Genomic DNA, 25,825 nt, shown 5'->3' on the forward strand with positions numbered 1-25,825 from the left:
CCTTTTAATCTTGCTACAGAACAATGAAGGTTTAAAAGTTCTCAAACTTCTATTTTTCTTCTACAAACAGTATTATATCTATTTACTGCTTCTGGAACGTTGTATTTATACTTACTTATTTCTACACCAGGGAGTGTAGAAGCGATAATGAGTAGTACTTGTAAGTTATATGTAGATTAGAGTAAAAGGGAAGCAAATATTCTTTGCTGTGGTTAGTTTACAGTTTTCCTAGACGATAAGATTGTATTTTACTGATCCCATTCACTATTTACACACTTAATGTGTTTCGATTATGGTTATTAACCTCCACAGCATCCAGTGTGTTATGAGTACACGTATCAATTAGCCAGTCTCTGCTGAGTCATGCATAACGTTTCGCACTTAGTGTGTTTACCCACACTGCGATTATAGCGGCCTCTTTTAGCAAGCATTTCTTTGCATTGTACAGGATTTTTTAAATATATAAGTTTGTTTATTTTGTTATTAAGCACAAAGTTATACACTGGGCTATCTTTTCTCTGTTCCCCACGTGTAATGAAACCCGGATTTTAGCGTTATACGCCTTCAGACTTACCACTGAGCCACTGAAGGGCAATGCATTTTGTATAACGTCTCAACTAATGTTGCCGAATAAAGATGTACACTTATTCAGTAATGTACGAAATTTTAGTTGCTATTATACCCTAGTAGCAAGTTCACGATATTCAATGAAAAAAATCGTTTCTAATAAGGCTTACTGAATTTCGCGCAAAGCTACTCGAGGGCTGTTTGCACTATTCGTTTCTAATTCTGAGGTGATAGATTAGAGGGAATGCAGATAGCAAAAAGCACCCAACGCCAACTTTTGGGCTACCCTTTAACAACAAATAATGGGATTATAACATACATACACACCCCACGGCTGAAAGGGCGAGCATGTTAGGTGACGGGATTCGAACTTTGAACTGTAGATTGCGAGTCGAGTGCTCTGACACCAGATCATGCCAGGCCCAATGAAAAACTGATACATTGCTTTAAGGAATAATTGTTTGCTACTTAAAATGGAGTTTATAATGTAGTCTGTAATTTTAGGAAATTTTATTGTTGTACTTATATGTCTACGCTTAAGAAATGGGATGATTAAGTCACGATGTACACGTGTTAGTTTGTAAGGGAATCCGTACTTCACGATCACCTTAATGGAGCACTTTATAATTTTATTACATATGTTTGTTTGTTTAACTGGACGACACTTTGTGCAAACAATTGGTCAAATAGCAGATCAGACACCTGCATTGTTCAGGTATAATCGTCCTAAATTTTGAACTACGGACCACTGGAAGACAAGCAGTTGACAGTACCAATCGCCTGAAGCGACTACTCTTAGTCAAATAGCGGGATTGACCGTCACTGTTATAACATGCCGATAATTAAAAGAGCGAAGCGTGTTTTAATCATCACGTCTCGAACCCCAGTCCGATACGTCAACCACCAGGCCATGTTCGGGCCGATTCTAATGTCAATAATTCATACTTTAAAATCAATTCATATCAGATATAAATCCACACAAACAAATGTGCCATATGACTAGAAAACCCTGAAGTTTTAGATTAAGAGATAATTATTTCTTTACAACTTTTCGAGGGTTTCGGAGCTAACGAGCTTGTAATGAATTATTTTAAAGCGTCTAGCAACACATTGAACAAGCATATACACTTTTTGTTGTTACATCTATATACAAATTTCAGACATATTAGGTACTACTTTTCAATGTTTTTTCTATTGCTTCCGCCATCTGGTGACATGAATACACATATATTTAAAAATTTAGCAAGTTCCTTATTAACTAGCGAACTTACTTATTCGTCTTTCCACATAACAAATTAACGTATTTCTCCAGTCATAAGCAACTCTATCACAAACTAACTAGTATTTATATATTGTTTCGGTAATGTTTAATTTTACTCGAAAGACATCTAATTGGCTAAATTTAAACTTTTAAAAGTTCTCGTTCTCGCATTTTGCCACAACGGTCTCATACATGGAAGTACTTTTGCTTCTAAAATCGCCCACAAGGCTATGTATTTGAAACTGAACATTTCTTCCGTTATCATCAACATAAGAAAGTTTCACTACAAATTACACCTCGGGACGTAATAATAGCTGTCATTTTCCCATAAAATGGGAACAGGAGCGAAAATCACTCATTTAGCTCCGCAAACGAAATTAAGCAAACATTTCAGATAACTTGTTACCCGTGAGAAGAATAGATAGATAGATAGAGAAGTTTAGTTTCTATACCTGTTGCAAAAGCTCGGTTGATAAATGCTGTAATTTGGCTACATTTTTGGAGTTCAGTCTCAGAGTGGACGGCTTTTTTGCCGGTTCTTCTGAAATGATAAAAAACAGAACAGAAATATTCATCAAATGCAAAATGCTCGCGCATTTTTTCATACATGAACAAACACATATGCTTAGGCTTTATCGTGTCAAAGGATTATTCATTAAAATCACTGCTAAATTATACAAAAAATTTTCATATTTCTATTACAGTATCATTTTATTCAGTATGAGAAAAACTACAATATTGTTCGGTGTTAAAAACATGGGGCAAGTAAAGTGGTCACGATACTTTATAATAATGTTGTCCAAATATTAAGAATTTAGTGGAGAGATGTAATGCGTAGAAGTGAAAAGAGTAATTAATTAAACAGAGAAGGCGGAAGGAGTAGATAAAACACAAATAATACACTGGTTTCTTGTTTAAAGTATTACAATCTGTAAACTGATAGTAGTGTAAGCTAAACGGTTTTACAATACAGAAGGTAAAGATGGATTTTATTACGACATAAGACGTGCATGGGAATTAGGTCTGAATATGTGACAAACTACAATCTTAAAATGGGTGTTATTATGTCACAATAAGGTCAACCTGAATGCCTGACAATACCCAATCTGAAGGTAAGTGTTGTTACATTACATTATATACACAGGAGATAGGCTTGACTAAATCACAATAATCAATCTTAAGATAAGTGTCGTTACGTCACAAGGTATACACAGGAGATAGGCTTGACTAAATCACAATAATCAATCTTAAGATAAGTGTTGTTACATTACATTATATACACAGGAGATAGGCTTGACTAAATCACAATAATCAATCTTAAGATAAGTGTCGTTACGTCACAAGGTATACACAGAAGGTAGACCCGACTAAATCACTATACTCAGTCCTAAGATAAGTGTCGTTACGTCACAAGGTATACACAGAAGGTAGACCTGACTAAATCACTATACTCAGTCTTAAGATAAGTGTCGTAACGTCACAAGGTATACACAGAAGGTAGACCTGACTAAATCACTATACTCAATCCTAAGATAAGTGTCGTTACGTCACAAGGTATACACAGAAGGTAGACCTGACTAAATCATTTTTTTTTGTAGTGTTGTTAACTTACAATAAGTACATGCTGTGTATTTTATTCCATCAGGATAAGCAATCTAGGAGTAATTACATAAATACACGTATGTACTACAGACATAAAAGTTAATGTCCTATAAGTGAGAACAACTAGACGATAGACGATAGGATTTAAAATAGGTATCTCCCCAAGAGCTGAGACTTCGTGCTTCATATGATGTAAGAACAAAATATTACAAACCCCTCTATGTAGTTTCTAGCTCTCAATACAAGACACTCCACTACATGGTTCTTAGCTCCAAATATAAGACACTTCACTATGCGTTTCCTAGCTCCAAATATCAGACACTCCACTATGTGGGTCCTATCTCCAAATATAAGACACTTTACTATGTGGCTCTTAGCTTCAAGTATAAGACACTCCAATATGTGGGTCCCATCTCCAAATATAAGACACTCTACTATGTAGGTCCTATCTCCAAATATAAGATACTACTATGTGGTTCTTAGCTCCAAATATAAGACACTCTACAATGTAGTTCCTAGCTCTCAATATAAGACACTCCACTATGTAGTTCCTAGCTCTCAATATAAGACACTCCACTATGAAGTTCCTAGCTCTCAATATAAGACACTCCACTACATGGTTCTTAGCTCCAAATATAAGTCACTTCACTATGCGTTTCCTAGCTCCAAATATCAAACACTCCACTATGTGGGTCTTATCTCCAAATATAAGACTCTCCAATATGTGGGTCCCATCTCCAAATATAAGACACTCTACTATGTAGTTCCTAGCTCTCAATATAAGACACTCCACTATATAGTTCCTAGCTCTCAATATAAGACACTCCACTATGTAGTTCCTAGCTCTCAATATAAGACACTCCACTATGTAGTTCCTAGCTCTCAATATAAGACACTCCACTATGTAGTTCCTAGCTCTCAATATAAGACACTCCACTATGTAGCTCCTAGCTCTCAATATAAAACACTCCTGAATGTGGTTCTTAGCTCCTATATAAGGCACTCCACTATTTGGTTATTAAACTGCTAATTACAAAATTGCTAGAAAGCTAGAAATATTTTTACGATACTAATGACTATAGAACATGAGTTTCGTAAGGTCGGAGAAGTTAATTATAAGCCACGAAAAATAACACACAAACAAAATGATTGCGTCACTAAGAGATTCAATTTGTATTAACTTAGACTTATGAGATAGTCTCTAGTATTGTTTTTACGAATCTCGTGTCTGCACCTTGTGCTTCTGGACACACCCACTGGGAGTTCGTTTTCTCTTGTAACTCCTTCATTTTGTCAATAAAGTCACGGGTCAACCTGGCTTGCTGTTCACTGTGGTACCGGAAGCTATCCTGGACATGAAAGAAAATTCACCAGTAAGCCACGTGATTCGAAATAACACATTTGAAAGTTGTTCTGTTTGTGAGTGTCTGTTGGCAAACATGCGCTGAGAAATAAGAGGTTTAGTCTAAGAAACTGTATGTGTGTTTTCATTACAGAATGCAAGGTACAGCCTAAAATTGCAAATACACACCGACACTGTGGTTGGTCGTAACTATATCTACATTATAACCACACTCATGCCCTTAACAACTTGATTGGATTTTAACGTTAATTTAATTGAAAAGCTCAAAGACTAGAGTATTCTTTAGCATCTATAAATACTTCCTTGCTTTTGTAGCAAAGAAAATTACACCCCTTGGTATTCAGTAATAGCTAGTTGTTACTCAAATAGAAGTTTGATTTTATATGTTTGCCAGAAGTAATATTCGCCCCTCTATCTAGTTTTGACTTCAGTGCATGATAAATCTTGTTATACGCGAGATTTAACATGACTTTGGACTGTTCGTAAGATCGATCTCTGACGTCTGTTTGACTTTAAAATTTCAGTTCTTATATATAAACAGATTATGTCTATACTTATAGTTTATTCTGATTAGCATGTCATAAAATGTATCTTCTGATAATATGAGATTAAGCGTCTTTTTTTTCTTGAAACTGATCTAATTACTCATTTTGGTTGCTCTTTATCGCAACTGATTTCGGACTTGTTTTTGTGATTTGTAACTATTATGCAGTAGTAACTTACAATGAATGGTACCGGATTCTCAACTTTTCTTTCAAGAGTCCCAGTGAGATTTTTAAGGGCCCCAAACTGATTTCAATGGTCCCATAGGTATAATTTAATAAACTCAAAAACAGGAAAAAAAAAGAACTTCAGTGTCAATGAAAAACTTTATTTATAATGTGCACTACATGTTTAACTTCTGTAAGTGGAAAAGGGCATGTTAACGTTCAATGAAAAACCTTATTTACAATTTACACTATACTGTTTCCCTTTATCAATGCAAAGTAACTTTCGTGATAAGTTTAAAAATACTTTTCTTCACTTGAAAATTTTCAAATATCGCTTGCATAACCCCTAAAATCTCCTAAATAAATATCAAAAGTTTTTTTTTCAGAAAAACGTTATATATTTTCTTGTTATTTTCTTTACCCTAACTCTATATGAGGTTGGTTGATTTGACCAACCTCGTAACCTCGATGTGTTTGCCGCGGGAATAAAGTTTGAACTGGAAGAAAAACAGACAATTCTCAGTACAGACAACAACGTAATATAATACATCATTTGATAGAGAAAACCTTTGGACTTCTATTGGTCGTAAATAATATATTCCTAACTGTCAGAGAGAACTATTGGTAAGTTCTGAAAGAGAGGATGTGACAGATGGGCATGACAAAAAGGGGTCTGATTTTCTATTTAATTGCTCTGTAACTAAATAAGATTGAAGGCTATGTAAGTTATGCTTTGTCTGAACGATGAAACCACTATAATGTGTAATTTACATTCAATTTCGTACTTCTCGGAGAGTTGGTAAAAAAATTAGAGAAGAGGGAAGACTAGATAACAAATGTCAAAGTTCTCATACTGGGGAGATTGAGAATTTTTAAAAATATTTTTTTATAAAATTAAACCTTAAATAATACTAAACTTTGATTTATTATCTACGTTCTGATGCCGAGTTTATTCATATACATTGAAAATAAAGTACTTTAACTCAGTTTTGAGTGTAACTCTGTGAAAGGTTGTGACATCCGCACTTTGACCTACCCGAGTTGAAGCCTTAACCATGTGTTACTTTCACGTGGTTTTGTTTTCGTGCAATTTATTGTCATTAATGAAATCTGTTAGAAGTTGGATGTAGACAGTTGTGTGCAAACTGTATGCTGTTTAGTTTATTATGGTACAAAGTTCGAAGCAAAGTACTTGTGCTTGCCTTGTGTATGAGACATTTTGTGGTGTGTATTCCGCAATCGTGGGGTCAAAAATCCTGCGTCCCGACAAATTTTCGTGCGTACAGGACCAGGGAATTCGGATTAACTAGAACCCTGCTTACAACTGTTATGTTGTAGTAACTTACAAATGTTAGGTAATAATAACTCACAACTGTTACGTAGTAATAACTCACAACTGTTATATATCAATAACTTACAATGTTATGTAACAATAACTTACAAATGATTTGGAATAATAACTTACCACTGTTATGGAGTAATAGCTTAACTGCTGTGTAGCAATAGCTCAAAAATGTTATGTAATAATTATTTACAAAGTAGTAATGACTTACAAACAGTATTCCCTCTAAGCTGCGCGGCCGCACAACCAGTCAAGTGTCGCGTACTTCATTATTCCAGCCGCGCACATCGTCAGTAGTGGTGAGGTTTCATCACGTTGATGGCCTTAATGACCCTGGCAGTCGATAGGCCTACAGCCCAAGTAACCAACTAGTAGCGTTGCAAAGCGGCCTAATGATCCAATAACGTTGATGGTCTAAAAATACTCTCCTCCCTTTTAAAAAAAACTGGTAGCGTACATCCGCGCATTGCCTTGATACTGGTGCATATGAAAAAAAATTCATTCTGTAAATGGATTGAAAAAATTAGAGGGAACATTGCTTACAACTGTTATGTAGTAATAACTTGCAACGTATATGGAGTAATAACTTACCTCTAGTGTTTCCCGGTTGTACTTCAGCCGGTCACAACACTGCTCTAGCTCATCAACTTTAAACTTCAGCTGAGAGATCAGTCGTAAAGAGTCCTGTAGGTCAGTAGGTTTACAGTATCGACAGTGAAGTTTCCAGAGTTTGTCTTTGTATAGTTCTAAGGAGAGATTTTACACACATAAACATAAAAGCAGTTTAAATACGACTTATTTTACCATCTCGTCTTCAAATAAACTATCATAGCTGTTGCGCTTATAAGTTATACTGAAATACTAGCAGAGACCCGAATAACATTTATCGCCAAATTAGTATATTTCTTGCGACAGTACTTCTTTAATTGTAGGATTTCTAGAATAACACAAAAAATGTCAAAGAATTCTAATCGCAAACACCGAAACCTAAAGTCCACTTATCTTAGACCTAACGTTAGTTAAGCCTTTATTAAGTACGGCCTATTTCGATAAACAGATAAATTAATTGTGTACGTTTTTTTGCTTTACTTTAGTTGGGGCTAAGCTTTACCGTACTTATTATTATCAATAAATAAACTTATAATCATATTCTACGACCTGACGTTAGACCTATTTAAAAACTTTGATAAGCTTTTAATATATTGTTGTACAAAATGTTTACTAAAGACTTACTAAAGTATATTCACATCCGTCTTTCGTTTACTTCCGTTCTAATGAAGTGCGCGCGCATGCGCATTTAGATAGTAAGATGCACGCGCATTTTCAGGACAGACAAAAACTAAGTATTATTATAATAAATGTTTTTGGATCCAGTGAAACTATATTATCAATTCCTTAAATTTAAAATTAATTATATATCCATTCAAAAAATAAATGTTCCGTCCGAATTTTGAAATTGCCAAACTGATAAGTCGGAAATTCAGTCTTAAATGATAACTGGTTTCCTTTAATTAGTTAAGAAGTCTATGTGACAAAGGTTTACTTGAATTTCAGAGAGCTATTCTTCACGCTTGAGCAGTACTAGACATTCGTCATCCACAAGAAATTTTGTAGAGGGCGCTACACAAATTTTTATCTTTCTTGTGAATTACTCTGCATTTTTTTTTTATTTAACGTTTTAGAACGACTGGTGTTCAAACAGAAACATGTACTCCAGATAGCCTTGGCTTAACTCCAGAGTTACTAGTCGACTTAGATCACTTCATAGGAGCTTTGAGTAAGTTTGATGGTTTACAGAACAACGTGAAACACTGACATCATGTGCTGGGCAAACGGAAAATAGCCAAGAGTAGTGAGTTCGTGAAAACGAGTCTTAATCAAGCGTAGTATTTGGAGCTTTTAGATTTAGAAATGTACAGGCAACAGTTTAATTATGTAATTCCAATAAGGTCATTTTGCTACAGAGATAAAAAAAAAAAAGATAACCCGAAAACCTAACATTTGTACAGACAACCTTGCTAACACTAAAACAACAATATAAACAGCTAGAATGTTAAAACGCAGTTTTATTTTAATTCTGTCGTACGAGAGAAAACAACAACAACATACGTTTGTTTTTAAATCTTATTTACATTTTATATTTATCATTGGTATTTTGATAAACGATTTTATTCATAATCTTATCTGTGTTTTAAGCCAGTTTGTTATTCCATTTATTCCTCAGACGTACGAGTCAAAGTAGGTTGTTTATTTATGTACTTGAGACTGGGCTTTCAAACGGAACTACTTGAATAAAAAAGTACCCACATGTGACTAATTGCATGAAGTGTTTGTAAAAATGAAACAGACAAGCTTCCCAATAGGCATACAGTTTATTTATGTCAATGAAACCTTGCATGTGAAATAGACTCTCAAGAAAAGCGTATTAAGGGGCATTCTACTGTAAAACACGAGGGCTAGGCAGTATAATACAACTTGTTTGGATACGTATGGATAAACTGATTAATACCTACAATAATCTATACGAAAGTTGTTCCTAAAATATACAATAAAATGCTGGCAATTTCGTTAATAAGATGAGTGCAACATAGAAGTTTAATTTTTTTTTTAAAAAAGGTAAATTTTCGAATGTATTGCATTTTAGAAAAATGTTCGCTATTAGAAATACGTCCACCGTCAAAAGTTTTAATTATATGACTTAGGGATACAGTTGTATGTAAATGTTTTATCGGTGGAAAGAAGAAGTATATATATATATATATGTGTGTGTGTGTCTGAAAGTAACACAATATGCACACTCGGAATGTTATTACACTCTAGACGCTCAGAAACGGCTCTAGTTTTAAAATTAATCAGAGGGTATAACAACATTTGACTTAAACAGACAGTTTTCAGGCCCGTATGCAGAATGTTTGAAAGGGAGGTTCTAATTTGTGAGATCAAAAACCAACACATATTGTGCGAAGCACAATCAGCATACAAAGCATGCTAATGCTACGGAGGTCTGGGGGCACGCCCTCCAGAAAATTTGTAAAAAAGATAGGTGCTATGAGATTAAGTCTGGATGGCTGTTCACATAAAACACACAAACATCCAATGAAAACTCAACAAAACATCATTCTTTGTAACGCTACATGGGAGCTAGGCTTTAAATAAGCATATATTTTTTTACATCACAAAAATAGGGGGTTCTGTCGAACCCCCTGCGTACGTGCGTGGCTTTGTAGAGCTCTAGAAGAATTCATATTCTACAAATGGTAAAAAGTGTAGCAGCACTTTGTTAATTAATGAGTGTTCTACCGCTGTAGCTTATTAAAGTGTATTTAACACACCGTGTATTCAGACCCTACAATTAGTTAAAAACGTGTAGTGGCACTTTATTAATTAGGGAATGTTCTTGCGCTGTAGATTATTAAAGGAATGTTTAACACACCATGTATTCGTGTACTGAAGAAGTATGTAATTTGAGACTGAGGCTATCTATTCAAAGGGCCAAAATATATCTGCAAAATTACAGCACAAAACTGTATCTACGCCATTAAAAGGCAAGACTGTAAATATGTGTCCAGAAAGTGACACTGTATACTTAAGTAATTAGCGAGGTTTCTCTAATTACGAAGTTTCAACGTAAGACTGTATCTACAAAAAACGTTAGAGAGTACGAATGTAATTACGTGATAATATGAAAAATGTATGTACGTAGTCTGACTGAGAATGTATCTACGTAACCTGAGGTAGAGAGACTATATATATATCGACGAAATTACAGCATAAAACTGTATTTATGCCATTAAAAGGCAAGACTGTAAATATGTGTCCAGAAAGTGACAGTGTATACTAATTACTTAAGTATACACTGTAAATATGTGTCCAGAAAGTGACAGTGTATACTTAAGTAATTAGCAAGGTTTCTCTAATTACGAAGTTTCAACGTAAGACTGTATCTACAAAAAACGTTAGAGAGTAAGAATGTAATTACGTGATAATATGAAAAATGTATGTACGTAGTCTGACTGAGAATGTATCTACGTAACCTGAGGTAGAGAGACTATATATATATCGACGAAATTACAGCATAAAACTGTATTTATGGAACTAGAGATGATATATACATATATCAACAAAATTATAGCATGGGACTTTATTATGTAATCAGAGAATGACACCATATCTATGAGAAAATGAGACTATAAATATATATATGTATATAAACAGCTGTAAAGAAATCTGTAAAGTGTAGTTAGATACACAAAAGTAGAATAAAACACTATTCGTATTTGGCAAAAAAATCAATTCAGAAAACTGAGAAAAATATTAAAGTAAAGATATTTCGACACAAACAAAACAAATATGTTCAATTGTTGGAAATCTGCCAACAGTTGAATATCCAATGAACCATGTTATACATATACACAGTCACAGTTCTGCTTATCACAGTGATTTACAAGTGGTAAAATATCTGAAGTCAAGAAAAAAGGTTTTGAACGTAATTATCATCAATTATCCTCATTTCTTCTCATACACGTTCCTGCAAGTTTAACTCAGTGTAGTGTAATTCTGTTTCACAAGAAGTATGCACTTGACTTCAGTCAGGTTCTTGTTAAGTCTAAACCTTGTGTCATTCAGATTCATGGTAAATTTAAGTGTGATGTCAAGGTACTGTTACGACAGCGGAAGTCACGCGACGCTGGGAGCATGCGCGCTGAAGTTTCTAGAAAGATAGGGGAACCTCTTTTTGTAGTATATAAGCAGGCAAATAGATCGAAGAGATAGATAGATAATTAAGTCAAGCGAACAGTAGGCACCGTAAGTAAAGTGTGTGAATCACTATGATTTATAGCGTGTGTTATAGAGGTTATTAAGTTTAAAGTGACTGTGGAAATTCTGTGTACTAAAAAGTTGTATCAAGATAGAGTAAACTAGTTTTAATTAAGCAAGGACTTGTATCGCTGAAGTTCCTCGGAAAGAATTTATACCGGAAATTAACAAACGAGCAGATACGCAACAGTACGTTAAACTTGGCGTCATTTAGATTCATGGTAAGTTTTAAATCGATGTCACTGATGTTCTTTTATTAAGTACTGTCTATAGAGAAGGAAAACTGCGTATTTTGATGAATGCTGTCTATTGGAAAGACAGTGTCCTTCGATAAAGTACCGTCTACGAAAAAGACAGTACCTTTCTAATAAATGTTTTCTAAAAATAATTTCTAGCAAATGTTGCCTAAAAAGAAGACAGTATCTTTCTACTAAAGTCGCTGAAGAAAAGACAGTGTCTGTTATGTTTGTAAGCTCAAAGTTTCCTTTTTCTCAGTAAAACTTGTCAAAAAAAATTATTACTCCTAAAGTGAAATGAAGAGCCACTCATATTCCTAGCACAAAATTCTTACCTGCCCTAAAGAGTCACATAAAAAACGAAAACTTATCTAAAAACTTATTAATACATTATTTGTACCAAAACGTGTTAGGGTTGTTTAAGAATAAAATTTTTGATATGAGAGACAGAGTTTCTTTCATAGTTCAACAAACTGTTATTCTAAACTATTTCTGGAAAAAAAAAAGATTTTATCACGGTAAATCAACACGACTATTACAACGGAAATAAATGTTATTTTCTTATTTACTAGTTGATATTCTATCATGTTCTGCTTGTTAGGACGCCATCAATATGATCAGAACACCACCTGTAACTGACTTGCATTTGACAGACATGTTAAAGACCAATCAGAAGATACTTGGCGCTGTGAGTGTACGAGGAAGGAATGGTGTGGAGTTCAACAGATTTCGAAGAGAAATGTTTCATAATGGCGGATATAGTCTTCAGCATCAAACACAAGAAAGCCTGAGTCTGCAGTAAACTTATATACGTTACAATCTACAACTTGAACCCTCTCCCCGAACTAATTTCGGCTAAATAAAATAGGTTTGACCTTAAAACAGTTATATTACTTTCACAAAATTCTATTTTTGTAAACACTGCTTACTTTGTTGTTACGTGTTTAAGACATATATTGCGACAACATATGAGAAGGGATAATTAACATTAAAGATTCATATACTTGAAGTAATTATGCCCAAACTTGTGGATAGCGGGCACGAGCAAAGGGAAATATTTCACATCGTAAAATTTTAGGCCTCTACTTGCCATTGAGAAGGTTAGTTGAATTACAATCTTACAGAAGTGAGCGGAAAATGGGGAGAGGAAAGAAACTCGAAGTGCTTTGAGTAACTCTCAATAACCTTGTTACCGATACCTGCATATGCATCTTACTGATTCATTCAGATATCAGTTATTGTTAATCATACTTGAGGAACTTTCTCCCCTAAAAAACGTTGGAATTCCATCGTCATCTTCTTTCTACATAATTATCCAGCAAATATCGATTTTACTAGATTAATTTGACACTGAGCTTCCTTCAGTCGCATTACTGAATCACTAACAATGACAAATTTGTCGTAACTTTCAAAGTCTCTCTTATTCTAGTTAACCTCCTGAGACTATGATATAAATCATTTCAAACACGAGAGAGGGAGGAAACAAAGAAGTATCAAGGACATGTTTTTTTTCCTGAAGGACTTAATCCGTTCGGACTAGGAACATGTCGTTTGTAAGTTTTACAACAACTGTAAGGATGTGACTAAGGCAATCCGTATTGTTATCATTTGTAAATGAGTATTTTTTTACTTGTTAACAAAATAAGCTATTTTGTGTTTAACGTTCTATGATTCGTAAAAATATACATGGTAATTTCTATCTAAATCTATAGCGCCTAAAGGTAATCTATTCGTAAACATCAAAACTAATATGTAAGAATTTACGCAGAAACTAAAGCTATATGAATGGACGTTAAAATACGTTTTTAAGTATACAGCCTAATACTAAGCTAGTTTATACTTCAAAAAAATTAACATATATGTAAAGATCACAAAACCTCTTCTTAAAGTTATTATTAATTAAAAGGAAACATAGATAAATATATATATAGAGAGAGCCAGACAGATAGCGTGAAGTCAGTAGATGGCGTTAAAAATTGAAAACACACACACACACACACACACACACACACTATATATATATATATAGAGAGAGAGATAGGTAGACAGCGTGAAATTAGAAGATGACGCTGAAAAATAGTTTAGTAGATGTATCGCACCCAGTATTTGCTCAAAGCTACTATTTCAAAACCAAATGTGACGCTGGAGGTGTCACACGTTCATAACGTTTGTTAGTTATGTGTCCTTTATAATATCTTTGTCATACTTGTCCTTCCATATATATATATATTCATGGGTGATAAACAAACATATATGCTTTAAAACCACAATACCCTAAACTTCCACGCGTAGAACACGTTAGCTTCTGTAATAAAAAGTGAACATTTCTTATCGGTTGTAAATATAATTCTAAGATATCATATCGCAACAAGCAAATAAAGTCCATTAGGAACTATCTATTTCTAAGAGGTTTAATTTGAAGTTAATTTAATGCCTTTCCTTCCGAGTCATGCTATTAAGAACGTAAGATAATTTGGTAAGTAACACATAAAACCAATGACGGAATGAAAGGTTTAACTTGAACTTCATATAACTTTTCGTTTTCACTTCGAGAAGCTCTCCTTAGAAGAGTCAAATAATCTGGAAACTAACAAGTAAATATTCACTAAGGACCAGACATTTCTAAGATATTTGATTAGAACTTAATTCAACTCTCATTAGTCCACTCTATTCTTCTTGGGATAGTCGCATCATTTAGTAACCAACAAGTAAAATTCTCATAATCGGGTTGATTAAACTAGTCTCCAAAAATGTTTGTTAGTGTTAAGAAGTCGTACCATTTTATCATTACACAGTCCAAAGAAGTTGCAAGAACGTCAGATGTAAAACCATAATATATATATATTTAACAAATTAAACAAAAGTCAAATTTAAATCTTATTTAATGTTTGCTCAAAAAAAGTTTAACTTATAATTGGGTTTACATTATTTTAAAACATCATGGCCTATTTATTCTCATTTGAATATATTTGTAAAGAAAATGGGCAATATGTACTGATAAAAATGTTTCTGATAACCTTTTTTTGTGGATTGAAAGCGAGTTTCTATACGCTTGTGAAACAGATGAATGTGCTTATGTAAACTATCTGCTTACCCAGTTCTTTCTGATGTCGTGCATTCATTTCTTCCATTTTATCGTCCAGCGTTTCTAATTCTTCTTCCAGACGACGACAGATCCCTTCCTTTGTTTTCAGCTGCTCCAAAAGGAACATGTTTTCTTCAAGAAGCGTATAATAGTTATCTTCTTGCGCAGAAGCCTCTTGTAATTCTCGTTCTTCCTTCCATTTCTTTTCATATAATACAGCTTCTTCGGAATCACTATCAATTAGCTGGGTCACTTCCGGCGGTGCATAACTTTGAACTCTATCACTTCCTACAGTGTCATCCGAATGTGATCGCTGTTTAAAGCCCATTTCCTTATTGCTGTTAAATGAAGAGAGATCAGGTTCGGAATTTGCCCTAGAAAGTTGTATTCGCTCAGAATGCTGGCTTGTGTCGTGTTGGAGGGATGGAAGGGAAGTGCAAGGAGATGGTCCAGACTGAATTGCATCAGGAATACTGGTTTCAGACCTAGATATTCCTCTTTGCAAGGACGGAGCACGATCAGAAGGTAAACAAATCCTAGGTGAAAAGGAAGGTTTTCGCATGCTGGCATCCAGTAAAGCTATCGTGGAGAGTTCCGGCTGAACTCCACGTTTCGTCTCCCATTCGTACAATTTTTTTGTGAAAGCATCAGATATCCCTTCAAATCGGAATTCACCAGCTGAGGTACGAACAAGTACTTCTTTTTTGTTAGTCTTTTGTGCATTAAAAACGGCTTCTCGCAGTCTCTGTAACTGTACAGCTCTCTCTTCATATTTCCTCTTCTGTTTAGCTAACCTCTGTTTCTCTCGCTCCACTTTCTGTAACTCTTTCTCGAGCCAGTTAAGGTCTTTCATGCGGTTTTTTCTCACCTTTTCTATTCGATCCGGTTTGTCTTTTTCGGTTTTACTTCGCCAAAGGCGAGAAGATGAACCTTTCCTCTCGAGACTTGGACTAGGAGGTTTCCAACCATTTCCTCGCTTCCTTTCCCATTCTTGAATTTTCCGATTAAAATCTTCGCTTAGGTTTCGTTGGAGTTCCTGGACTATGCTGGCCATTGGAGCGGAACTAGATGGCATTAATACTTGTAGGGATCCATCAGCTGTCATAGCGCTTAACTCAGATGTGTAACTATCCGAAAACGCAACATCTGGAGATTGGGCTTCTACTGGTGAGGAAAAAAGGTAATTAATGAGAGTTTCCATTATGTAAATATTAAATATCATTTACTGAAATTTTCTCCAAATATGAGGCTTGAAAACTAACATGTTTTAGCGACCCACAAATCTGACTTGACACTACACAGGTATACTTATATTGTTAGCGACCAACAAATCTGATTTTAGTCTACACAGGTATACTAATAGTGTTTAGTGACCCACAAATCTGACTCGACACTACCTAGGTATACTAACAGCGTTTAGCGAACCACATACCAACTTAATCCTGAACATGAAGAAGATTTATAGAAGAAAATGACTACTGAATCTACTCAGTGATGATTAGTTTACCAGAAACCGGAAAATTCATTGTTTTATTATCATACCTTGGAACATTTCTAAGTTACTATGCAAAAATGATTATATGTGGCATTTTACAATTTACAACACGTGTCTGTGAAATGCTCCCAATACTTTGATAACATAATAAAATATTTGTGGGTATTTATTTTACGAAATTTTAATCTATGAAACATTATAGAGGAAGAAATGTAGGGATGCTTTAGAAATGTCAGATAATATAATATTATTTTTTGGATTAGTCAACATTTATATAAACGTTTTATGATGAGTTGCTAAAACTAAATACTACTTCCAATTTAAATTATCAACTAAAATTTGTTTTTCTTCAGAGGGACGAAATCCACCAAATATTTAATTGATTGACTAGTGCTAGAAAAATGAAATGTATCATTTTCAGATATTTAAAATTATATTTTCCTACTACACTAACCTTTTATATTTGTTTCATCTTCCTGAAGTTGACCTTCATCTGTTTATAAAAAAAAAAAAAAAAACAGATAAAGATTGAAAAAAAATTAAATGATTAAACTTGCAAATAAAGTTGATCAAGCACGAGACGGTCGTGCCAGACTGGATGGCCGTCTAGACACTGAGTTTCATAGGGAAGCACGAGCAGATACACAGTGGACGTTTACATTTAAAAGTATGCCATATGATTGGAAATAATCCAACTTTATATTTCTTTTTTGGGGCGTTTTATTTTTTTGTCTGTTCTGTGTGCAGTTTTTTATGCGCATATTATTCTGTGATGCAGCTCTGTGAACTCACGGTGTCGAGACCAGAATAGAGTTAACATTCTGTGATTGATATGAGTATTTTTTAAACTCATATGATAAAATGATCTTGTTTCTAATTTGGAGAGAAAAATTGTATTTTGTTATGCTTCAACATCAGTTGTGTTTATAAGGAACATTAACAAATAATCGTAAACAGTTATTAGAGTCATCGAGTTTACAGCATACATAATTTCGTATCAGCTCAGTTTCAATTCAGTTGGTCCTGTAGTCTAAAATAATTACAAATTTTCCCCACATTTTAAGTATTTTGATTACTTAATTGAAATTATTTTAAAAGTAAGATAGCCATTTGCGTGAACCGTTCAACCAATTGCTCATTCCTACGCTATGGCCTGAGTCATAAGAACTTCTCATGACAACGTTTGGTTTCAAACGCCTTATTTTTCTTATTTAGGCATACAAAATTCGATTATTCGATAATCCTGGAAATAATTACTATTGTTAGACCTAACCAGATAACGTACTTTATACAAGTTACATTAAACCTTAAGCTTCATTTTCACCAACATGCTCGTGTCTTACTCTTTCTGTCAACTCGTGTTTAGACTTGCTCGAAAACACAGACGTCATGTTTGGATGATACCCTCATTTCTGTTGCATTTCTGCTTAAACGTACTACTTAAACAGATTCATAACGTTATTAAATATTAATGCGCAGTGACTGATCATCATGAAAATTATCGAAATATTTCTTTTTTGTTTAGTTTGTTTATGTGATTTTATGTAATATTTTCAAATATGTTTTATTTTTTTAATATACTTGAGAACGTACCCGCTTTTAAACTAATTATTAATTAACTATACAATAACTCGATTGTTAACCCTACAGTAGCTATTTCAATATCAATACAATTTATAGTAATTAATTTTCTTAAGGTGCAGTTTGTAAAAACTCGTACTGTCATTCTTAATACTATCATTATTTATTAGTATTTTTGTTAACAAACCTTCTATTTTTTTCTCATCATAGTCGAAATGGGATACTTTCTCAACAGACGCCGGACTAGAAGGAACTGATTGAGAACGAGGATATCTGACGTCATCTTCTCGCTTGCTACTGAAAACTTTCTTCACTTTCGTCCATCGCGACTTCCGATGAAATGGTGGGGATGAGTGAGGTGTTGGAGGATTGTCTTCAGCTGTGGCACTAGTTCTCCATATTGGTGGCAAGCTGTTTTCTTCTTCGTCTGTAGGTATAGAAAGTGACTTAGGCTTCTTTTTCCTCTCTTGTTGAACCGTTCCTTTAGCAACTACATTTATTCCATGTGTATCTCTTGCAGGTTCTTGAACCCAGTCATCTGTACAAGAAATGCGCTGTTCCTGTAATCCACTTATGTTTTGCGAAGAGCCTTTTTTGGATATTGACATTACGCTTCGATTCGAAATTTTCCTTTCCCTTAATTCCCCAAGTTCATCATCAGTACGGTCATCTTCATCTTTGATTTCACCTTCTTCTTCATCACTTGCTACTGATATTTCAACACTGACTCCGCTAACAGGATCAGTATCGATTTTTTCTTCCCTTTTTTTCCCGCTTTCATTCTTTCTGTGTTTCCTCCGCAGACTATCTCGTCTTGTCTGGATCATTGTCTTCACTCGTCTCCAAGGCCCTTTATGGGATTTTTTAGTATCTTCTTGATAAGCAGGTTGTTCTCCCTCACATTCTTGATCGATTGTGTTGGATCTTTCTGCATTAGAAAAAAAAAGAAAGTTCCGATTTTTTTTCACTGTTTTGTTCATGGTAATTAATGAGATCATCTATACCTTTTGTTTACAAAAATCCCAAAAATCTAATAAAAATTAAAATTGGTATTCCAACCTGAACGGCCCTCATGCGACACATGAGCTAAGTAGCCAGGTCAGAGACTTCTAGGACAAGACATAGTTGTTCTTAATTTAGAACCACTGAATAGAGGGAGGGCAGCCAATCAACAACACCCTCCGGCTACATGGCTACTCTTAACAGAAGAATGCAGTTTTCTGGTATCAAAAAAATTCATATAAAGCTTTAAAGTTATTGAATTTTTCTTATACATATTTTCTACCAAATCTCAAAATAGGTTAAGTGTCTCGTGTAAGGTTTTTGTTATTTTGGTATAGTTGATAAGACAAAATGATATTATAACCTTGACTATCTCTAATATCTTCTCTTCCGGGAGGCCCTCTGGTGGAAGAAGTAGGACTAGGAGTAAACTTGTCTTTTCTTTCATGACGTCTTGAACTTTCGGACTTCTCACGAGCGGACGATTGCCTTGCCGCTGGAGCTTCTAGTGCGGTGTATTTGTAAAAATAAAACTTATTAAATTATCACTGATATTTCAACAAAACATTGAAACTCTTAAATTGTGGTGATTTTAATCTGAAACTGACATCAGTATTCTTAATTGCCGTTAGAAAGCATCATAGAATTAAAGAAACTTAATTATCCACGTTAACACAAGAAGAAATTAACAAATAAGAGTGCCTATGTAGTTAATGAAATAAGTAAAATTAGTAATTTTATTTCAGATTTGTTGGAAAAAAGGTAGGAACTTAAACATATTTTTCTCAGCTTAGTGGATACTAACTACTTGTATTTAAAATTTACGTTGCCGATTAATTAGTAAATACAAATCATTATATAATTCGCTTAAGAGTATATCTTGGTATTTTAAAATGGTAGCTCTGTAATAATTTAACAAACTGAAATGTGGTCGGAACTGATTAAACAAAGTACCACGTTTTGTAAATATTAAGCTTTTAAAACACTTTAGACGCTTTTCAAGCATGAATAATCGTAAACATTACTCGGAAGAATGTACATTTTGAAGCTTTTCACAGTTTTGTAGGATGTTCATATTTTTGACCCGTTCAGAAGTTGAGAAAATAAGATTAGCGTGAGCTTTTATCAATTCCCTGTATCAGGTTATAATTAAACGAACTGAGTGAACCTGAAAATTGATTTCATTTCATTATACTAGGAGGGGTAAGCTGGGTTCCTTTGTTCCTCGTCCTTTATTTAAAAAAAAAGGTCTGATTTGATTTTCTGGAAGAGATCCCACCCCCGCTTAAATATTTTACGATATATTGTAAACAGAAATTGCGATAGCACCTTTTTCTGTGTGGTTTTTAATTGTACAGCTATCAAAAAATCCGCAAAATTCGTGAAGAATTTTTATTATGTTCTGTCAAAATAGTTTAATTCAGTATTATCCAATCAGAAGCTGTATAACACATTATTAAAAAAAAAGCATTCACAAAGCTGCGGAAATTTATAAACTTTAGTAAAACTTGTAAACATGTACATGTCGTAGTTAAACAGTTACTGCAGGCTACATCAAAACACTACATAAAAACTGGACAAATCCATGTGCTTGGAAATGTTAAAACTTATGTATACATTCTGCCTTGAAGTATTGCTTTAATTCAGTATAGAAATGTTTAGGCAATGCAATTGGATTCTTATTTACCGTAATCAAAAGTGAGATTGTACTCATTTTCCAACTACACTGAATATTCGTGTATGTACTATACAAAGTAGGTCATAAGCTTGACGTAATAATAAACTTGATGAAACTATTGTGTATATTGAAATTATATTCAAGTAAAACCTGGTATAACACATGTGCTAATTATTACTAACAGTGTTGTTCTTATAGCTACTTACACTTACATATTTACAGACACATCAGCTTTAGCCATGACGATACACAGTTGACAATAACATATGCTACACTATAAAACTCAGTACTCCTTGATCACAAGATGCTTCTATTCTATAGCTAATGTCAGCATTTATCTTGAACACATAATGAGAGGAACTACCTGTATAATAACGCTGTCCAGTTTAATATAAATATCACTTTTTACAGTCAGCTTGTAATAAGTTAGATAGTGGATTATTGTGAAGCAATATTCAACGTATTGTTAATCCAAATTTTTAGTAGACTAGTTTTTTGATCGGAGTAGATGGTGTGTCTGAGGAGAGTTGATTACATCTGTATCTAGATGCCTTTATTTGGGAATATGACCCACTTCCATGAATTCAAATGCAGCAAATTTGTTGAATGTGCATAAATAATTAATAAGTTGTTGAGTAAAGTGGAATTAATTTAAGCCATTATCTATTAAAATAATATTTTGACTTTTGCTACACTAGCTAGTTAAGTATTGATGAAAATTATTGTCAAGCACAACTTACCTGTATTTAAAAAGTCTCCTATATTTGCAAATGAAGTTCTGAGATGAAAATAGATTTTCCATATAATATTTTCATTCACAGCTTTTTAACGGTTAATAATATAGGTTTCTAACTCTTCACAAGTAAAAAAATGTTATTGGAGAATTTAGAAATGAAAATTATAAGTCTATAGATGTTTAGTTATGGTCTGTGGTTAAGTAGAAAATTGGGTACTAATTTTGATCTCGCGTCAATACATCTTGGTTGGGAGTATAAGGTACTCTCAAGCAAAGTGTCATAGAAAAGACTGATACCATATTTGGACTTTAAAATATGTATGAAAACCTTTAGGAAGGTTTTCTCTAACAGAAAATTAAATCACACCTTTTCCTTAAAGGGTGTTGAAAGAATTTTAAAAGTTGAAAACTTTTGAGAATCTCCTCCTAGACTAAATGTTCTCTGACAGTTGAACTCTGTTCGAATTGTAGAATTCAGATAGATCATATCATGGAATTACATGAAAGTTTTCTGACACACACATGCAAGGATATGCTACGGTAAACCTAAAAACCGCACTTCTAACTTCATCTAAATATGCCCCTATTCGAGATCTATTCATTAACAGATGTTCCTAATGTCTTTACCTCCTTTCTTCAGAAGGTTTTCTTCACTAAGGTAAAGAGACCCCTCGGGAGAGGACAGGCTCTCAGTGGTCCCCATCAACTCTTCTAGCGTCAGCTTCTCTGGATCGAGACCTTCATGATCTGGATATTCCAAGTAGACAGGAATTCCAAGAGCACCAAGATGTTCCTCCCATAGAACTCTTCTTCCTTCGTCTCCCCTGAATACATCTTTTGCCAACTTCTCTGTTTGTAACCTCTTCTCAGAACGACCCCCCTTACTTCCCCCGGTCCGTCCAGATTCTTGGTTACCTCTCTCCCAACCTAAAGCTTCTTTGAATTTGAACCACTTTGGAAATTTTTTTTTGTTGCTTCCTTTGGGTTCACACATCTCTTCATGACCTACAGACTTACTTCTTTCTCTGACAGTAGAAGGAGATTCGGGGATGTTAAACTGTGTTTTACTCTTCTGCACAGAAAACTGCCTACCTTTTGCCTTGTACCGCACTCGGCGTGGGTTTTCAGTATAAGTAACCGACTGGTTACACCCTTTGGTGTAACGACCCTGTCTGTAAGTGGGTTCATGCTGAACATCTATTGACAACACCTTTACGACTTCTCTGTGCATATCATGGAGAGACTTAATGTCTTCCAGGTACTGCACACGCTTCTGGAGCTTTGTGTTGGCTTCACGTAAATCACTGAGCTGTTCCATCAGCTTACATAAATTGTCCAAATGATCTAAGCCTATTTTCGTATTAGGTTTAGCATTGCTAACACTCACACCACTCACACTTTTCCCCTTACCACCTGTCCGAGTAATTTCTTCTCCTTCTCCCAGGGACCCAGACAGTGACAACATATACTCCAAAAAATCTTTTTCTGGATTTAGTGGGTCAGTGGTTTGCAAATGAAATTTATTGTCAGGTTTTAAATTTCCCTGCCTGTTGTTTTCGCAGTGGAAACTTTGGTCCTCCATGGCTTCTGCTGGAGCTACACTCTTCATAGCTGAAGCCTCATCAGCTTCTTGTTCAATGGTGTTTGTTTTGTCAAGATATTTATTCGAGGTTTGGCTTTCGAATAAGCCAATAGTGTCAAAAAATACATCATCTTCGTCTACTTCATTAGCCATTCCAGGGCAGGACACCCCTAAACTCTTTGCTTTTATTTATTTTGTTGAATGAGTTAACGAATCTTTTCCTGTAACAAAAACAAAGAGTAAAAACAAGGAATTTAATAAGCTAGTAAAAATTGAACTGTATAGGATGGCATTGTTTTAAATTAATATATATAAAACGTATCAGAAAATGAGATCTTATCATGCGAAACTTATACCCGATTCTATTAAAATAAACATTTTTAGGCAATTTTATTGAACACTCTGTAACCAATTTAAGATCTAGTTTGTGTATAACTTGGCAAGAAGTATGAATATAATACCGATAGAAGTAGTAGCTACGAAACGAAATATTTATTAGATTTATTATTTCTTACTTCAGAGTTTAACAGTTTAAAAACTTATTATACGAACTAGCCCTAAATTAAATCATAAAAAACTACAAATAAACCGATGTCGAAATAGAACAGATACACTTGGAAGTATCAAGGAATGATTCGCAGTGAGCACAACGTTAAGAAAGTAATATTCAGTTTCTCGACTTTTACGAAGACTTTAGAAGAACAGATAAAACAGTCAATGTTATAGGTTTTTAGCAACTTCGCGTATTTAAAAATAATCAATTACAAGTGTGAATTTTAATGAATTTAAACTGGCGCACATAGGTTTATCATAGAGTATTTTATAGTCTTTGTATAATACGTTGAAAAACAGGCAGAAAGATAGGTGGCCATTTGTATAAGTACTAACCTTCAAGTGTAACTAGTTTATTTCACTTGTTTAACCACTCACACCACTATACAGTATTGTGTTGTCTGCCAGTCAGTAGACACTAAAACGATGTCACATAAGGGACGCTTAAAGTTGCAACTTGTTCTGTCGTAACGTCGGTAAAACGCGCGCATGCCATGAATTACTAGAAAAATTATGCACTCTGTAGGCTACGATACAGCATGACATATGAACTTCGAAAGCAAGAAATAAAAATATTTGTACTCTTAACTTTGGTTTAATTTTCTTTTGAAACAGAACACTTTCGAGGACCCTGCGGAAGTGCTTTTGATGGTATATTTATTACTTTTTCACTATCATAATAAACACTTAGAAAATCGCTATTTTAATTATTAAATATGAACACTAGTATCGCAACAATGAATTAAAAGAATCATTATCCTAAAAGCTACATAAAACACAACTATTATTCTAACCACATATAAACACTACTATCATTATAACCCCATTAATACGCCACTATTAAAATAACCACATTAAAACAATGCTAACATGAAAACCACATAAAAGCATCTCAATAATAACTACACAGAAACACTATTGTCTTAATAACCACTTAGAAATAACGCGATCGTAATATATACATGGTCACACCAGTATCATAATAATCACAAAGAAAGACAAGTAGCATGATAATCATATCCAAACACTATTACAAAAATACACCAAAAACCCGAATATATAATAATAACCGCATATAAAGCTCGATATAATAACAGTCTCAGAAAAGCATAATTATTTTGACATCCACTTAAAAACACCACAATAATAATAATACCAGTATAAAAACACACACAGAAATATCATTATCGTAATGAACACACATAGAATTACCCGAATAATAATGGATACCCTTAGAAACATAACAACCATATAAAAATAATGCTACGATAATAACGACCTAGAACATAGCTATCATGATAAACACATAAAAACATCACAATAATCACATGGAAACGTTGTTATTATAATAATAATCAGTTAAAAATGATCATCATAACTACAATATCAGCTCAATAATAGTATCTCCTGAACGACCTTATTATCACGATCACATAAAAACACCACTATAATCATAACAACCACATACAAACAACATAACCATAACAACCACACAGAAACATCAATATCTCAATATTCAGAATGAACATTGGCCTTAATCATTGCATAGGAGCACAACAATAATAACAACCACGTAAAAACAACACGATCATAATAGCTACACAAAAAAATCAATAACACAATGTTCACAACGAAATTTCAGTATTGTCATAACTACATAGAAACAGTGCAATCATAATATCCACATAAAAGCTTTTAATAATCATAGCCACATAAAAACTCCAAACAATATTAACCTCATAAAAACATCACAATATTAACCACATAGAAATATCACAACAATTTTAACCATAAAAAAGCAGCACTGTATTAACAATATCCATCTAAAAACGTTAGTACTAGTTCCCACATGACAACACCTCAACTATTCTAGCCACATAGAAACGTCGATGTAATAAATCACACAGAAACACTACAATAGTGATAGCCACACAGAAACACTATAAAAATAATAGCCACCAGAAACGCTACAATCATGAAAGCCACACAGAAACACTATAAAAATAATATCCACACAGAAACACTACTACAATAATATCCACGCAGAAACAGCCGTACTTACAATAATATCCACACCAGAAACACTACTACAATAATATCCACGCAGAAACAGCCGTACTTACAATAATATCCACACAGAAACACTACTACAATAATATCCACGCAGAAACAGCCGTACTTACAATAATATCCACACAGAAACACTACTACAATA

At 34.1% G+C, this 25,825-nt stretch overlaps 1 protein-coding gene across 3 annotated transcripts in view; it reads right to left on the reverse strand.

The window, feature by feature from the left end:
* Positions 1–25,825, reverse strand: part of LOC106457881 — a 72,220-nt gene that overhangs the window by 20,001 nt on the left and 26,394 nt on the right. For 2 of the 3 annotated variants that reach the window (XM_022383942.1, XM_022383941.1), the window contains 8 exons: positions 22,104–23,279; positions 19,427–19,567; positions 18,248–18,988; positions 16,934–16,972; positions 14,994–16,148; positions 7,437–7,591; positions 4,665–4,779; positions 2,281–2,369 (listed from right to left, as the gene is read on the reverse strand). In XM_022383942.1, coding sequence (XP_022239650.1) covers positions 2,281–2,369; positions 4,665–4,779; positions 7,437–7,591; positions 14,994–16,148; positions 16,934–16,972; positions 18,248–18,988; positions 19,427–19,567; positions 22,104–23,211 — 3,543 coding nt within the window. In that variant the 5' untranslated portion in view covers positions 23,212–23,279. The remainder of the gene's footprint in view (positions 1–2,280; positions 2,370–4,664; positions 4,780–7,436; positions 7,592–14,993; positions 16,149–16,933; positions 16,973–18,247; positions 18,989–19,426; positions 19,568–22,103; positions 23,280–25,825) is intronic. The other variant, XM_022383943.1, reaches the window with a different exon arrangement.

Source organism: Limulus polyphemus, unplaced genomic scaffold, assembly GCF_000517525.1.
Source record: "Limulus polyphemus unplaced genomic scaffold, Limulus_polyphemus-2.1.2 Scaffold385, whole genome shotgun sequence".
In the NCBI taxonomy this organism is placed as follows: Eukaryota; Metazoa; Arthropoda; class Merostomata; order Xiphosura; family Limulidae; genus Limulus; species Limulus polyphemus.